Below are 18207 nucleotides of genomic sequence, written 5' to 3'. Positions count from 1 at the left end.
GGCATGTAGCAGCAATTCATTTTTGTCAACAAAATTCTATTGTTTATACCTCACTGGCTTATCTGTAAGTCAATTAGACATCTAGGTTGATTCCACTTTTCACTATTATGAATAATGTTGGTATGATCATTGACAACAAAATTTTCTGTGCATGTTTTTATCATTTCTTTTGGGAACATACCCATAGCTATGGGCCATATGCTATACCTACATATTTAATATATATTTTATGATATTTAACTGTTTGGGGAGTTAGGACAATCACCTACTAGCATAGTTTCACTATTTATAGTCCCATCAGCAATGTGTGTTCCAGTTTCTTATCATTATCAATACTATTACCTAAGTTTTTGATTTTAGCTATCTCAATGAGTATGAACTGGTTGGTATAGTGATTTTGATTTGTACCTCTGGACTATTTAGTTTTGCCTGTCTTTTCATGTGTTCACTGGCCATTTGTGTATCATCTTGGAAGAATGACTTTGAAGTCATTTATACATTTGAAAATACTGTTCATATATACTATATGCAAAGCCCCTGTGAGTTATGATTTATACTTTCTCATCTATAAATTTCATTTCTTTCTGGATGGTGCTATCTTCTAATGCAAGTTTTAAATTATGATGACTTTTATCTTTGTCATTTATGGTTTTGTATTTAAAGAACCCATTGCCCAGCCAAAGGTCATGAAAATCTGCTTACATGATTTTCTTCTATTAGTCTTACTGTATTAGCTCTTACAAGTCATCATAATAATTATTTAAAGTTATTTTTTCATAAGGTGTGAGGAGAGGTCATAGATTCATTATTTTTCCAGACAAAGTGGTACACAGCATTAACCTCAGCACCCCTGAGTTCAAAGCCAGCCTGGGCTACAGATGGAGTTCCAGGTCCAGCTTAGGATACAGAGACTTCCAGATAAGCCTGAACTAGAGTGAGACCCTACCTTGAGCGGGGTGGGGGGTGGGGTGGGGGGGGGGGAGACGAGACACACGACAGGCTCTCCAAATACATTACTTTGCCTCTCTTATCTTTTTTATTGAGACATGGAGTCCAGGCTAGACTGAAACTTACTATGTATCCAAGGATAACCTTGAACATCTGATACTCCTGGGTACCATCCTAAGTTTCATGTGGTGCTAGGGTGGAACCCATGGCTTTATGCATGTTAGGCAAGCACTCTACCAACTAAGCTACATCCCTAGCCATTTAACAGTCTGGGTGACAAAATTTGTGAAAATAATGTAAAGGTTTACTCCACGGAGTTTTTTTTTTTTTTTTTTTTTTTTAAATAAAAAAGCATTTATTTCAGCTTACAGTTTTAAGTGGAAATTTCAACATGTCAGTAAAACATAGCAGGGCAGAAGCTGAGCACATCTGTTACATCAATTGGGAAGTAGCAGCAAGAGTGAACTGGCACCAGCAAGGGGCACCTGACTTATCCCAAAGCCACCCCGGCAACACCCTCCGGTGGGGCTCCACATCCCAAAGGCCCAGCAACTTTCCCAAACTGCCACCAACTGGGAACAAATTATTCAAACATCTTAGGCTATGGGGACATCACATTTAAATCACCACAGTTACTGAGCACCTAAATACCTGTACCTCCTTGTTGGCATGCAATGGGGAGGGGTTTCCTACCTTATTAATCCATGAAGTTCTGTATAACAGTAAGAGGACTGTACTAGAGAATCATGAGAAAATCTGTGCTCCTTCATAATTCTTATGGAATTTGGGACTAAAGTTTGAGAAATTCCAGCATAATATATATGATTTACACTTGGAAGCAGTCATGGTCAGGCCAAAAATACAGCTGTAATTCTAATAGTATTTTACTCCTGGAACAGAATATCATGAAATGTTAAACTTTGTGCCACCTTTCTATGTTCAAATCTACTTAACTATTGAAATGCTTCTGTTTATACACACACACACACACACACACACACACAAATACAAGCCCAAAGCAGATACTCACACAGGAAATATAATGAAGGCTAAGTTTAGTTGTAAAATGCTTAAGAGGATAGTAAATAATTGATCCATAAGTGAAGGGAAGCAAGTTGCTGGGTAGAAATGAGCTGGAATAGAGCCAACTATCTCCTTTGAGTAAATAGGGCAAGGCTTCTGTATCTCTGCTCATATAGCTCCTCCAAGGTAAGCCTAGGGTGTAGTCTCTGAATTCACAAGGAATATTTGGTATGCTGTAGTATTAGGGTTTCTAGGCAGAAATGTTTATCTTGAGCCACTAATGTAAAGATCCAAGGATAGAGTTAAAAAAAAGTCTTTATTTAGGCTATCAACTGGAATCATAATAAATAATGAAATATACTAGTATAATAACAGATGTTCTCATGCACTTATCATTTATAAATACACAAGAAAGCTGGCTTACAGGCTATTGGAACAAATGTGGAAGAGTGTATTTGGCAATACAGTGAGAAATAACAGTGTTAAGACTATCAGATTATCATTTTTAAAAATATACCCTATGCACCTGTGAATAAATGGGAGGTTCCCATATAGTTCACTTTTTGTAAACATGCCAGAATTAAGTCAACTGCCAAAGGACCTGGGCTGATAACTAATTGTTTATCAATATTTCTAATGGAAAACAGGTTTGATAGTGATTAATTCTCAATAAAAATCTTCTAGCATAGTATTGTTATAATCTGATAAATAACCAATTATCTGACTGCAGATGTGATGAACTATAATTTAAGCTTAATTTTGCTAGTAAATTTCACAGGAAGGGTTAAAATAGGATAACCTTTAACATAAAGCTTTAGAACAAATAATTTAAACATATCTTAAACACTGAAAAATGTGTTTTAATTGTTATTTACAGTTAATCAACAATACCAGTGTTTAGCTTAATTAGGCCAGTCACATATCCCTCTTTCAACACGATTTTACAATCTTCTTTATAAATACTTAGGCAACTCAATTTAGTGAAGGAGAGCGATCTGTGGTCCAGAGTAACTCGATGTATGGCCATTTGGTTTGTAGACAGCGTTTAATAGGAGTGTCGTCTGTCTGTAGCATGGGATCTTCAAAACCCATAACCACTGCAGTCCCTTCCACATACATTACCTGATGGGGGAGGGGGAAGCAACCCAGGTCAATTAAAACTTTTAGAAAACTCTCATGTGGGATACAGCTTTACAAACAAGCTACTACATACTACTTCATGCATAGCTCCACAACTATTTTTTGTTTTGATAGAAATAACCAAGAATATTTGCAATGTGAAAATAAATTTGTAGTGAGATGTTGATATACATTTTAATTGCTAGCTAAGTAGTAAATTTTAGGATTCCAGATTGTGATTTAAAAAAGGGTGAGTGAACCATAAAATACACACTTTCATATAAAGGAAATACCATTTTTCAAATGATACATACCTTTGTAAACATTTCAAATTATTATATATATGTATTTATGTAACACACACTGCAGACATATCAAAGCATTTGAAGCTCACACTATTTGATGATGTGGAAATTCGTAACAGAAACATACATCCCAAGAGGGCCTTTGCTTCTTTCAATTTACAGACTGAATGTTCAGATCTGAAGATGACTTGTGTGTTTGTTAAAGAAACTTGTCATTAGTATACTAAATATTTCTGAAATCTGGTTCATGGATGTATAGTCTATGTTGCAGGAGAAATCATGGAGGGAAAAAAAGTCACAAAGGATGCTGGGACAGAAACAAAAATCAGAGAAAAGAATGACTGATCACAAAAGCCTGTGGCAATGATCACATGAAGTACAGATTGGCAGAAAGAGATTAGAAAACATTTTCTTTAAAGAAAATATTTAAATTATTTGGCATAATACACCTACAAAAACCCTAACTACCAAGGGATCACTGTGTAGCTTAAAGCACTTAAGTAACTTTTTTTTGCATTAAAGTGATTCCCATTCTTTGATTTAAAGGAGCAGATATAGACTGCCTTTCCCCAAAGTACATGTCACTACTGCATGTGACTGTAATTAGGCTATTCCAATGCAGAAGTCATAAGCTATTTTATTTGATCAAGGAGCCAAAAGAAACAAGTTTATCTGCCTTAAATGGGTGTAACCATAAGAACGTATTAGATGATGAAGAAGAAAAATGTCATACTAGGACACTTAAATTTCACTATTCAGGAAAGTCTAAAGACGTTAAGGTGAAGCACATGTTTTCATCTTACTTCTGGCTAGACATGTTCTCTTGAGTGTGGACACAATAAACTTACAACTCCATTTTTTAACTGCTCAAAGCAAAAATGTCTCTTCCTGAGGTTCCACGTGGAAGCAACTCAAGCTGCTTCCGCTGCTCAGAGCACCAGGGTAGGAGCGCCTGGACGGATGGCTGCTCCCTACCTCTGGTGGCCTCCACTAGCACTGCTGCCTTGCCGGAGACTGAGGCCTAGTACTCCGTTTCTGTTTCCTTGGATCTCTTAAGTAATACCTGATGGAGCACTGTACCACGTTTCTAGCTCCTGTATAACTTTAGGACATTATACTTTTGCAGCTCAATAACACACATGCTCTGCTTTATGGTAGTTACACACCACTGTCATGTTAATACTGCATCTTTCTGGACTTGTGATCTTTGTGTTAGTATGTCAGACGCTTGTCACAAGCATGATTTGGAAACTTACTATATACAGGTAGCGTGGCCAAGCAGACCAAGGACAGGATTGGGAATCAGGAACTCAGTTCCAATCCCTGCTCTGTCAATGACTTGCTGTGTGACTCTGGGTGAGTCACTTAATCTCCCTGTCTCAGAGGCCTCATCTGTAAAATATGGATAATATTTGACTACCTTGCAGGGGTTGTGTAGGTGAATAGTTAGTGACCACAAATGCCTATCAAAAAGCTATCCAAGATTTAAGCATCTAGATGAAGACTCATTAACATATATCAAGAAATTTCATCTTCAAAATATCATCCATGAGATACTATATTATTTACATCAATAAACTGTATTTTTGTGAAAGATGTTGGACATAACACATTCATTTTATATTATGAAACAACAGTAACTTTTAATCTTTTGGTTTAACTGAGGTTGCAAGTTTAATATACATTATGATCTACTTTTAGAAGCCATCTTCCAATTTAGATACTTACAAAACCAACATGAGATCAAATGGAAAGGGGGTAGTAGGCTTCATTTCTTCTAGCATTAGCTGGATCTACTGTGACTGTTACTTAAATAGACTTACCACAAGTGTACACAAAACTTGTATTTCATCCACAAGACTGAAGTGGTCAGACAAAACTTTCACTCTAAACTAGGATGGTACACCTGGAGGTGAGGCAACTCTGTGCCTTTGTCCATGATTTACAAAGGAGAGAAGCAAAGCATACTGGGTAAGAACACAGGCTCAGCGATGGGCTATTTTCACTAATTTCAACCCCACTGCTGCCACTTGCTGCTGGGTGATACTGGACAGATTGCTTGCCTGTGCTCAGTCCCCTCCTCTGTAAAGGGGGCACATACAGACAATAAGTGTGAGACTCAGGGCAGATAATACTATTTCAGGTAAATGCCCAATAAGTGCTAGCCATTGTGGTTATTTTATTTATTATTATTATTATTTTTGGTTTTTCGAGGTAGGGTCTCACTCTAGCCCAGGCTGACCTGGAAGTCACTATGTGCCTTCAGGCTAGCCTCAAATGCACAGTGATGATCCGACTTCAGCCTCCCGAGTGCTGGGATTAAAGGCACCACCACGCCTGGCTTACTTTATAAAAAGCATTATTCTCAACAAAACTCTCATAGTTAACTTATTTTTGCATTAAATGAATCATCTTTCTCCAGATTAACCATAAATGTTAACTTAGAAATACACCCATAGCCCAGAGTAACATTACCTATGTATGGTCACAGATGTAGCTATTTTGTCATAGTAAAATTATTGCTCCAAAGTCCATTGTAGAACTCTAATGGAGAATACTGTATATTAATCAAGTTGAATATTACCAATTGTAACATAAAGTAAGGAGACTCCTGGGATAATCTCAAGTAGCTGTGGGGAAATCAAACATTGTTATGCTCTTATGTATTTCATTTGAAGATAAATTATTATGTGAATTCTCATACCTTTTCATTATAATTTGATTGCTTCAATCCATTGTAGTGGTAGACAGTAAAAGATTCTGGACCACTGGAGCCCTATTATATATAAAGTACTATTAAAACTACATTTTATTGTTATATCAGACAAGTTTATAAATATTAATGAATGCAAAATGCAAGTTTATTAAATCCTCATTCTGTCATTGGGAATTGTCTGATAAAGCCAAGACACCGACAGGATTAGTGGCTTAAACAGCCAGAAGCGGAATGCACTTCTGGACAGAAGGAAAGTATAGTACTGGTTGTCATCTGCACACCTGCACTTGTTTACTGTTTATAACTAGGTGTATTTCATTAAAAAAGAAACAAGCAGGGCCAGAGGAATGGCTTAGCATTTAAGAAGTTTGTCTGCAAAGCCAAAGGACCCAGGTTCGATTCCCCAGAACCCATATTAGCCAGATGCACAAAGGGGCGCATGTGTCTGGAGTTTGTTTGCAGTGGCTGGAGGCCCTGGCATGCCCATTCTCTTTCTCCCCCTCCATCCCTCTTTCTCTGTCAAATAAATGACACACAGAAATTTGAAGAAAAATGGTTGAACCTGGAACAGGTCATTCTCAGTGGACTTAGCCAATCACAGAAAGATAATTGTCGCACAGTCTCACTCATCTACAGCACCTAACCTAAATCTACCCAAGATGCCTTACATAACCAGCAAGCATCTTGAAGACGGGATAATAGGGTGGGTGGGAAGGGAGGGGAGGCAAGGGAGGGAGTGGGGGCCACAAATCTAGACCCAAACAGCAATGGATCATAAAATTCTATACCCTAAAAGGCAGACAAAATGGTTGAACCTTTACCAGGCACTTAGAGGAAAAATCCATGTCACAAGGCACTGGAGAAGGCATGATGAAGACTGACCTTAATCTTCTACAGCTTCTCTGTCTCTCTCTTCAGAATCTTTTATATTACTTATCTTTTTCTTCCTTCTCTTAGTGGGCACTGACCTGTAACTCCCAGTACCAGCAGGTGACTATTACCCACAATGAGTGTTTGATAAGAGAGACCTATAAAGTTTCCTAAAAGAATGACAGATTTCTATCAAGAGTACTTGATGACCCACCAAAGGTTAGTGGTAAGACCTTACTGCTGAAGACACCATATGCGGGTGACAGGTAACATGGAGTGATATGGCTGGAAGCAAGAGAGTCAGTCCCCAGTCAGCGCATCTAGTGCCAGAAGGTGCTATGTGGGTGACTAGGGGAAAACGACCAATATCTGTCCAAGGAGCTCATGGTCTAACCTACTTAACAGCAAATAACCTGTCATGATGCTCACACAAGTGCAATAGTGGTGGGAAACCAACTGCTCTTGATTTGGCTAACTGATCCACTCAGTGGAACAGAACCCATAGCTGGGAAACAAGTCAGAACCATATCCAAAAATGAGCCCACTCTCCATTATCAAGCTACCACCAATCGTAGGCTACAGGAGGGCCTATTAAATTCTCTATAAAAAATAAGGGTTAGCCCATTTGTCTGGTGCTAACTTTACTCTCCGTTGGAGAATCTGCTTCTCTTTTTCAGATAGACACAGATCCTAAGGAAAGAACCACCCCATCATACCTCAAAAGGGCCCCAGCTGAAACTAAGAATAATTGGCGAAACAAGCAAGGGTGCTGTTTTCATGGTGAACCTGGTACCAGCACAAGGGTGAAGGAGATCGACACAGAGAACAATTAACTCCTACCAAATCAGATATCCAGAGACACAGAGGCTCCCAAGACCTCACCACTGAAGCAGACCTAAAATGAACCCAACATGGCCCAGGGAAATTTTGCAGAAGAGGGAGCAGAAAGAATATCAGAGCCACACGTTGGGTCATGATTCACAGAGACATTTCCTCCTACCCATAATTGAGGGCTAACTCTACAATGCATGACCCATACACCTCAACAAGGAGTGGCCAGGGGGAGGGGGGAGGACAGGGAGGAGGCTAACAATGGTACTAACTTGACTGTATTCGCTGAGTACAAAACTAATTGATATAAAAAAAAAAACCAAAAAACAATTTAGCCACAAAGCTACAAATTTCAAAAAAAGAGACAAGCTTCTAAAAACCAGTTCCTAACAAATATTTGCTTTTTTTTCTTTCCAAGCAAATTGTTCCTTAGCATGGAAGAAAGCAGTCACTTATACCCAAACTACAAATATATGCATATACCAATACTTCCAACTTGGTTCACAGTATTATTGAAATAGTCAACTTTTAATTAGTAAAAAAGAGCACTGAGAGAAATCAAACCTATTCATGCTTAAAGAATCATTAATAGCATTTAACAAAGAAAGAACGTCTTGGGAAAGGGAGATGACTCAGTGGTAAGGGGTACTTGATGTGTAAACATATGGATCTGAGTTTGATTTCCAGACCCCATGTGAAGGGCACTGGGCATGGCTGGGCATGCCTATACCCCAGTGCTAAGATGGGGTAGCAGGTAGAAACAGGAGGATTACTGGGGCTCCTTGGTTAGCCAGTCTGACTGGAAGAAAAACAAAAAGTAATTGAGTTCCAGCTTTACTGAAAGATTCTGTTTTAAGGAAGTAAGACAGACAAGTGATAGAAGACACCAAATGTTCTCCTCTGGCGTTTGCATTTGTGAACACATGTACACACACACACACATACAAACACACATCATAAAAATATAAGAGTACATTTACAGGAACTGATTAGTAAGTCTCACTATTTTAAAATTTTCTAATAGCTGGGTTCAAATTCAACTCTTTTAAATAGTGAAGGCCATAGGAAGGCTGGCCTCAGAGTCTTCTGCACCTATCTTCCTTGCTTTCTTAGCCATATCTAAAGCACATAAGGATGGACATGTAACCCAAGTTGGTCCAGAGTCCTATCAATTGACAGGAAGGGAAGAGACAACTGACAACTGTTGCGTCAGCTCCTAGTAAAAGATGTGCTGAGAATGTCTTTACATGAGGAAGCTGGAGAGACTGGGGTGCCCTCAACATCTCTGCTTAGGGCTCCTAGGGTATCTTCCCTCCTTGCTTGGCTATATGCATTTTCAATTTCTGTGAGCTATGCCTTCTCATTTACATATCTTCTCCCACTTAAACCAACCAAGGCTGAGTTCTTTGATTCTCAATCAAGAATCTTAGAATGAAATAGGATTTAATCTGTGTTTTTAGTCTCTGATCTTCAAATGCTCTACTTTTTGAATTTTCTACTGTAGACAAGCATACCACTCATTGCACACTCATCATCTTTTTATTCCTTTACAAAATGTCTTCTTTCTTCCTTTCTCAGTCTACAAGACCTGGTTCAAATCTTCCTTCCTTCTGTAAAGCTTTTCCTAAACACACTAGTTGGGAACTTCACAACTGTGAAAAGCTTTACAAGTAAAAGTTGTCTGAATAATTAATTTGAAAATAAACCACAAACTATTTTATATTACTTTTGCTACTGTCAATCTGGAAGACTTAATTCTATATGAATGATTACATTAACTTAGATAAGTAATTTGGATCTTGATTTTCAGAATTTAACTTCAAAACAAACATTTCTCTCAACTGCAAATAATCTCTGGATGAAGTAACAATGGGTACAACAGACACCAGTAAGAGGAAGAGTAAAATCCAGAAAGTGATTTGAGGTGGGTTCTAGGGTCAACCACATAATAACTGAATGACTAAGCAATTTTCTGAAATTCCCTGATCTTCCTTTTCTTCACTATGAAAGCAAGGTGAATAATTGTAGTTAATTTATAAGGCTCATGCTTCTAACTGGTAGTTGTTGCTTCTGCTATTCTCATTATGAACAAATCATCTTGAGAAGCATGTCACTATTCCATGTTGCCCCCACCTGAGCTTCTACCTCTTAACCAAAGCGCTCTTCTCTGCAACACTTAAAAGCATCTCCAAAGATGTCTGAAGCCAGGGAACTATTTACCTGACTGTCCGATTCCAGATCTGTAACTTGATTTCATTTATTCCTGTCAACTAAACATGTTTACTGAGTTAGTCTTTAATGCTAGGTACAAAGCAGTGTAAGGACCAGACCAAAATGAATAAGCGTGTCATCAGGCACTTTGCATTAGTGGAGATGTAAGGTGTACCGGGCCTGGGCCTGAGTTCTGACACCAGGAAGCAGTCAGGGCTTCCTGCAGCAGCTGCTCCCAGCGTGTGTCTGCAGGGCATGGAGCCCAGACCACTGTGCCCGGTTTCCCAAGACCTAGTCCACTAGTTCTGGGGGAAGCTTGAGCATTTTTAACACACTCTTAAGAGACATACTTGGAGAACCCAGAGCCCCAGAGGGAATGGAGGAAAGGGTAAGAAAAAAACAAGAACTCTACAGGCCAATGAGATAAACACAGCTTAGAGTTTGCTCAGAATAGCAGGAAAATAGGCCAATGGCAAGATAAACTCAGAACAAATAGTACAACCAAAGAGATATGCCTGTTTTATGCAAAACATATGAGGACCAGAACACTTATTTCAAGGAATAGTACTGTTAAGATGTTATTTTAAACCAAAAAAATTCATTATTTCTATCAAATGTTTTGACAGTGGCCTTCTTGAGGAATGCCTAAAAAAAAAATTAAGCATTTATCATGATATTTAAAACATGATAGGATCTAAAAAAGGATTTTCAAAAACCCTCATAGTTGGAATGCTAACTAACAAATTGGACATTATACTTCAGTACTGCCTTTCCAATGTCAGAAAGATAACTGAGTCTATTTTTCATGAATTATTCACCAAACTTTGAAAAAGGTCAGTTTAACTATACTGCAACAATCTAAGTTCTTTTTTAATTTTACCATACTAACATTTCAAAACCAATTTTATTTACTTATTTGCAAACAGAGAGAAGAAAGCGAAAGAGGGTGGGTAGGGAGAGAGACACATGTACCAAGGATGAACTCTAGACACATGCATCACTTTGTCCATCTGGCTTTACATGGGTACTGGGGAATTGAACTCAGGCCATTTGGCTTTGCAAACAAGTACCCTTAACTGCTGAGCTATATCTCCAGCCTGATTTTTTTTTTTTTTTTATTCATAACAACCACAAAAGATACTATGGGTCTAGAAGAGATTAGTTCCCTTTTAACAACTAAGATTAGATGCCACTAATACTAACTACTCTGGGAAAGATAATTTAAATCTGAAACTCAAATTAATAATTATATCTTGCTACTAATTACGTTTGAGTCTTTACAATAGTGGTAAACCAGTAACTAGCATTTTTATTGGAACAATGAATTTAAATTTCAAGTCTGATGAAATGCTATTTCATACTTATCTACCTGACAAGTGGTAAAACACTTCACTTAGATAACAAAGGAGACAGGCGTAGGACACAGAAATGGCTTGTCAGTAAGGGAGATACAACTCAAGTGTTTTTAGGGTTAGCAAAGAACCCTAGGACTTGGTGGGGACAAGTAGAAAACCTTTTTCTTTTTTTAATTCCATGTACTTGTAACAGCATTCTTCATTTAGAAAAAATAAGGTAGATACAAGTATTAGTATGTACATTATCTTCTGCCACCCGGGTATCAGGTCTCCGAGCACTGCATGGCACCACAGTAGCACGTACAGTACCAGCACACATATGCTGCCAAGAATTCAGCACTGCAGGGATCCAGGCACAATTCAGGGTGCTGTGCCACTGAGCAGCACACACATTCTGGAGGCTGTAGCACAGAGCGTACTCTTGCGCTGCACTGGTGGACCAGCACACACGGTGCCTTCGGACTTCTCGGCCTGGGAAGGTCTTCACCTAAGGGAGCTTTCTCAAGCTAGCACCTACATGTTAGGACATTTCAAAGTAAGACAAAAATGCTACAATCCTAATAATTATCTCAACAGAACAACTATATTTCCTCAGCATTTTTACCTGATCAGGAAAAAATTCTTGAAGAAATGGACCCAATAATATGATTCCTAATCCTTCTGGATCTAATTTATTCTTCATGAGATTTATACTATAGGGAGAGAGAGAAACAAAGAAGGATACAGTGGATACCAAAGAAGAAAAAAAGAGATTGTTTTTCTTTCATGATTAAATTACTGGTACTATATCACATTTGACTGCCAAAAATCCTAAAAGCTGTTCCTTTCAGAACCTTAATGACAAATACACAGGAATGACACTTAATCTGCCAAGACTTGGTTATTTTTAAACCAGAGTAATCGGTTACTATTTAAAATTTAAATTATGACGATGAGTTTGGAATATTGTTCCTTATTAGGTAAAGTAATTTAAAAACCAAGGCTTATAAACTCAGTCTTATAATCTCCCAAAGGCAAACCCTTTTTGCATCACAGTTGTGCCTGAACTTAGCAATCAAATGAAGCATCTCACTCTAAAACAAAGTTAATTTCAAGTCCCAGAAGAAAAAGGAACATGTCAGAAGGCACTATATATCAGATAACCAAAAGCATCTCTTAAAATCTTACTTTTAAGAACTAGATGAGATAGAAGCTTGACTGTTTTTTTTTTTTGGCGGGGGGTGGGGGGGAGTTCGAGGTAGGGTCTCACTCTGGCCCAGGCTGACCTGGAATTCACTACATAGCCTCAGGGTGACCTTGAACTCATGGCAATCCTCCTACCTGTGCCTCCCGAGGGCTGGGATTAAAGAAGTGCATCACCACACCCAGCAGAAGCTTAAAATTCTTAAGCAACTTATCATGGAGGCTACGCATAGGACAGGTCACAAGAAGCCTGAGTATAGAGAACCTGATGTAGGCTATTGGCCCAGCAGCAGTCTGAAGTGACTGGAACTCCATAAAGACGTTCCGATTCAGGTTAGCCAATGCTATGGAAAAGTGCTGCATGGGACTAGACCAGGAAGGCAGGAAAAGAGGATTGCTGTGTGAAGTGTTTTGAAAATAAAAAGTGGTCTCTTCAGAAGAATATCTGAATGATCTGTATAAGGGTGTTTATTTATTTTAATGGTTTATGCCAGTTGTCCCTAAGTAGTCCTGTGTTTAGAAATCCACAGCCAGGCCTGATTATAGTATGAGCGTTCTGACTGTGATGTCCCTTCTGGTCCACAAAGAACATGACCTTTAAGGGGTGAAAAACAAGGCCACTGCTTTCCCTGAAGCTACCAAAGGCATGCATACAATCTTTTTTTTAATAAAAATCTTGGTAGAGAAAAATATTTGAAATGCATAGTGCAAGACTTATTTTAAAAACCAAGAAAATCCAAGCAGGGTGGAAAAGAAAGCTCATATTAAGTGTGGTTACTTCTCTAATCTCATACTGGAGTACTATTTTCTCAATTTTTACATGTATATCATTTTTCCCTCATTCAGGTTTAGCATTTTTAAAAGGTAAGCATGTGTATAATATTGAAGCTTCCGGCACTGAGACAGTAAGTGACCCTCCTGTCTCTTACTATTCAGAGAGTGACCCTCCTGTCTCTTACTGTTTAGTGAGTGATCCTCCAATCTCTTACTGCTCAGTGAGTGACCCTCCAATCTCTTACTGCTCAGTGAGTGACCCTACAGTCTCTTACTGCTCAGTGAGTGACCCTACAGTTTCTTACTATTCAGTCAGTGACCCTCCAATCTCTTACTGCTCAGTGAGTGAGCCTCCAGTCTCTTACTATTCAGTGAGTGACCCTCCAGTGTCTTCCTATTCAGTGAGTAACCCTCCAGTCTCTTACTATTTGGTGAGGGACTCTCCAATCTCTTATGCTCAGTGAGTGACCCTCCAGTCTCTAGCTATTCAAGTGAGTGTCCCTCCAATCTCTAACTATTCAGTGAGTGATCCACCAATCTCTTACTATTCAGTGAGTGACCCTCCAGTCTCTTATTATTCAGTGAGCAATCCTCCGATCTCTTACTATCTGGTGAGTGACCCTCCAATCTGTTACTATCCAGTGAGTAACCCTTCAGTCTCTTACTATTTGGTGAGTGACCCTCCAGTCTTTTACTATTCAGTGAGTGACCCATCAGTCTCTTACTGTCCAGTGAGTGACCTTCCAATCCCTTACTGTTCAGTCAGTGAACCTCCAATCTCTTACTATTCGGTGAGTAACCCTCCAGTCTCTTACTATTTGGTGAGTGACCCTCCAGTCTCTAACTATTCGGTGAGTGACCCTGCAGTCTCTTACTATTCAGTGAGTGGCCCTGCAGTATCTTACTGCTCAGTGATTAACCCTCCAGTATCTTACTATTCAGTGAGTGACCCTTCAATCTCTCACTATTCGGTGAGTGACTTTGCAGTCTCTTACTATTCGGAGAGTGACCCTCCCATCTCTTACTGATCAGTGAGTAACCATCCAATCTGTTACTATTCGGTGAGTGAGGTCCAGTCTCTTACTGTTCAGTGAGTGACCCTCCAGTCTCTTACTGTTCAGTGAGTGACCCTCCAGTCTCTTACTGTTCAGTGAGTGACCCTCCATTCTAACTATTCAGTGAGTGACCCTCCAGTCTTACTATTCAGGATCTGAAACGAGGTCCAAAGCTTTCATCACATCTTCGAGAAGTGAATCAGGTATGAATCCATTATCTGAAAAATGTAATTAAATAACTTAAGAGTATATTTCGTATTATTACTGGTCAGATTTCAGTAGGGGAAGATACAGGGGAAATCACATAAAAGGAATACAAAGAGTTAAGTTAGTTTTCTTTGATATTACAAGATATTCTGTTATATTAGATTTATGGGCACATAGGCAGAGATCAAAGGATATTTCAAATACAGAAAAGAACCACATGAGAACACCAATTAAATCTTACACCTAAATTACAACTTCTTGAAGCAGTCTTAGAAATCTGAAACATAAGAATTTTTTCCACTTAGTTATAACATAATGTAGTAGGTAGTTATATCCTCCAATAAAGTGAACCTTTAAATTCTCAAGAAGAAAGCTAGTGAAAAAGATTCTTTCTTACAAATTCCACCTGCCACAACTGTTTACTTTTCTTTAAATTGTGTGTGTGCAAGTGTGCGAGGAGGTCCGAGGGCAGCCTGGATGACCTGAGCTCTTCTCCCGCTGTTTGTGAGACAGGGAACCTTCCCTGCAAACAAACGCCAGTCTAGCTGGCTCATGAGCTTCGTATTCTCCTGGCTCTGCATTCCACTGTCATAGGCTCCTTGAAAGCATAAATATAAGTGCCAATTTACATATGGATTTAGTGGGTGCCAGGGAGTACTGAACTCAGGTCAGCAGGATTTGCAATCAAGTGCCTTGAACCACGGAGCCATTTCTTGAGTCCCACTGGAAAAAAAAAAAGTCTATGGTTGGGATAATTGCTCACACAAGATCAAAAGGACATGCTCTATAACGAGACTGGTGATTCAATTAGGAACCACAGATGTTGACTGAAACAAACCCACAGTTCAAATACAGCGTAAATCAGAAAGCACAGTTGCACAGGCTACCAGGAAGGAAAAGAAGTGGAGGTTGCAGTAATACCTCCAATATACATGTCAAAATAGTTGTTTACCTGTGTGAAGACAGAGTGTCTTTGGCTAAAAGGCTAGAGACCATTTATGATAACTGCAAATGTACAAGTTTTAAAGTGGGGAGCTAGAGTAACTCTGGCTTGTCAAGTTACAAATACTTTGGCTACAGAGAATAAAGTTGTTTGAAAGCACCTGAAAAAAACATTCAAGCTTTATGAGCTTACTTTTATAGAATTTGAAAGGTGAAGGAAAATTTGTTTTGCTTACTTAAGTCACAGCTAAAAGTCCAGTCTCTAAATGTAAAACAGATTTTATTTGACCATCAGGAGGCAGGAACAATTATTTCGATAAGTCCGTACGTTTCTGAGCTATCACATGTATCTATTTGATATTCAGTGTGTGTGTGTGTGTGTGTGTGTGTGTGTGTGTGTGTGTGTGTGTGTGTTTTCTTTCCTTTTCCTTTTCTTTCTTCTTTAATTACAACGTGTTTTTGTTGTCCACCATCTTGGCCACCTACATCAGCCTACCTCTGTTTCTTTATTGGTATTTCAGGAAAGGTAACACCCACTACTTCTCCCAAAAACTGATTCAATGAATGACAAAGCGTGGTCTTGCTTCATATACCTGGTTGAGAGGCTTTGTATGGGCCTATACAGGGCTCACTTTACACCTTTGGGACACACAGTTCTTACCATTATTTCTTAATTTCATATTATTTATTAAACAGAACCAAGTAACTAAAAGAAGGTATTTCAAGGTACTGCTGAAATGAAAATTTTGTTAGCATTCTAAATGAGAAATTACCAGTGCAAAAATACCCTTTCAACCTTGTAAGTATGCTTGACAAAATATTAGCGAGCTTCTAAAATTCTTAAGATCTAAAATTAAGATTAATTGCTTAAGGAAAATGAGTGTAACAAATTTTTATTCCACTAAATTAGGAATGACGGTTCAAAATAAGTTTAGAAAGTACTTCTTTATATTTATTACCTTTAAAAAAAGACACTGGTGGTACAGAGGGGCTACTGCTTGTGTTCATAGTACCACCTCTGGAATATTCCTTTTTTACAAATATATACAGGTTGAGAAATGAAACAAACTCACAAGTTGGTTTTATCAAGTCAAGATGATAATGATCTATATCTTCTAGGTTCACGTAACTGCAATATTCTATATAATTACCAGTCACCAATGTCAACTTCTTGCAGGATCACCTTTATAAATCAAGTTTATGTTCTAAAATGTCACTGCTAAGGCACTTGTTTAGAAGATGGAAGGTGAGGTCTCACAGAGGTAGTGTTCTAGGTGGTTAACCTGCCCACAGATCCACCAATTTAATTCCTAAGTCCTAGAGACACAGTGGGAACAACACTGTCATGGGTATGGTCAGCTGACACATGAGCAGCAGTCACCAATGGCAGCTACATGACACGGGGAGTGAATAAAGACACACACATACCTACTCTCTGGATTTGGAGAAGGGTGACAAAGGACAATTATTTATCCATACACAAGATTTTGCTAAGTGGAAACTGGAACCACTGTGAAGCTTGAAAGAATCAGCATATTACACATCTGTGAAGATTTGACTTGCTTACATTTTGAAAAGAGAAGCATACCATTTGTAAAATGAACGAAAAGATTATAAATTAAAAAAAAAATCATTTCAGTTTTATGGCCTGGAGAGATGGCTCAAAGGTTAAGGTACTTGCCTGTGAAGCCTAAGGACCCAGGCTCGATTCCCCAGTACCTATGTAATCCAGATGCAGAAGGTGGTGTATGTATCTGGAGTTCATTTGCAGAGGCTAGAGGCCTTGGAGTGCCCATTATCTATCTGCCTCTCTTCAAGAATCAAAATATTTTTTTAAAAAAAATCACTTCAGTTTTAATCCTTCACCTTATTATTATCAAACCATGAACAGTGATGAGACAATAAAATCTATCTTCTTTAAAATAAATCATACATAGAGATATCTATTCTGAAGTAGCTAAAGAAATTTTTGTTTGCTTTTTAAATGTTTTTAATTTATTTATTTGACAGAGAGACTGAGAGAAACATACAGAGACAAAATATGGGCATGCTAGGGCCTCCTGCTACTGCAAACAAAGTTCAGATACATGCATAACTGTGTGCATCTGGCTTTACAAGGGTACTGGGGAATCAAACATGGGCCATCAGGCTTTGCAAGCAAGTGCCTTTAGCCACAGAGCAAACTCCCCAGCTCATGCTTGCTTTTAAAAATAATTCAGTATGCAGTCATGCTAAAGTGATCTACATAAAAATATGGGTATCAAAATCATCTTAACTTATAATTTTCTTCCTCTACTAAAAAAACATATTTATTTTCAAAGCACAACCCTTATAACTTAAAAAGCTGCTAGTGACTAAAACTTGTAACTTAGTATTGGTAATAATAAGACAACCCAGTTTTCTTTGAAAAATTGATAAATAAAACCAACAGCACAAACTTTGTACCTCATTAATTATGTGAAAATTTTGCAAAGAGCAAACACACAAATCTGCTCATGACAAACATCTTTGCCTTCAGCGCATGTTTCCGTGTCGGCATTACTGACGAGGTTTCATCTAGCCTTGTAATACAAGCCTCAAGTCTGGGTCTGCTCTGCAGCAACAGGCCACTCCTTGCTCTGAAGGCGTTTATGTGTTTATTCAATAGCAGCTTCTCTATCGTCTTCTGA

The 18207-nt window shown here is 38.5% G+C and overlaps 1 protein-coding gene across 4 annotated transcripts in view; it reads right to left on the bottom strand.

The window, feature by feature from the left end:
• Positions 1-2268: 2268 nt before the first annotated feature.
• Positions 2269-18207, bottom strand: part of Mindy3 (MINDY lysine 48 deubiquitinase 3) — a 72117-nt gene continuing 56178 nt past the window's right edge. For 2 of the 4 annotated variants that reach the window (XM_004662360.2, XM_045135244.1), the window contains exons 12-15: positions 14535-14607; positions 11983-12070; positions 6100-6171; positions 2269-3093 (exon numbers count right to left, since the gene is read on the bottom strand). In XM_004662360.2, coding sequence (XP_004662417.1) covers positions 2944-3093; positions 6100-6171; positions 11983-12070; positions 14535-14607 — 383 coding nt within the window. In that variant the 3' untranslated portion in view covers positions 2269-2943. Of the gene's footprint in view, positions 3094-4651; positions 4788-6099; positions 6172-11982; positions 12071-14534; positions 14608-18207 lie in introns of all 4 variants that reach the window. The other 2 variants (XR_006633680.1, XM_045135245.1) reach the window with 2 other exon arrangements.

Source organism: Jaculus jaculus, chromosome 15, assembly GCF_020740685.1.
Source record: "Jaculus jaculus isolate mJacJac1 chromosome 15, mJacJac1.mat.Y.cur, whole genome shotgun sequence".
NCBI classification, from domain to species: Eukaryota; Metazoa; Chordata; class Mammalia; order Rodentia; family Dipodidae; genus Jaculus; species Jaculus jaculus.
Note: the sequence above shows the minus strand (reverse complement) of the source record. Positions and strands in the feature narration are given on the sequence as shown.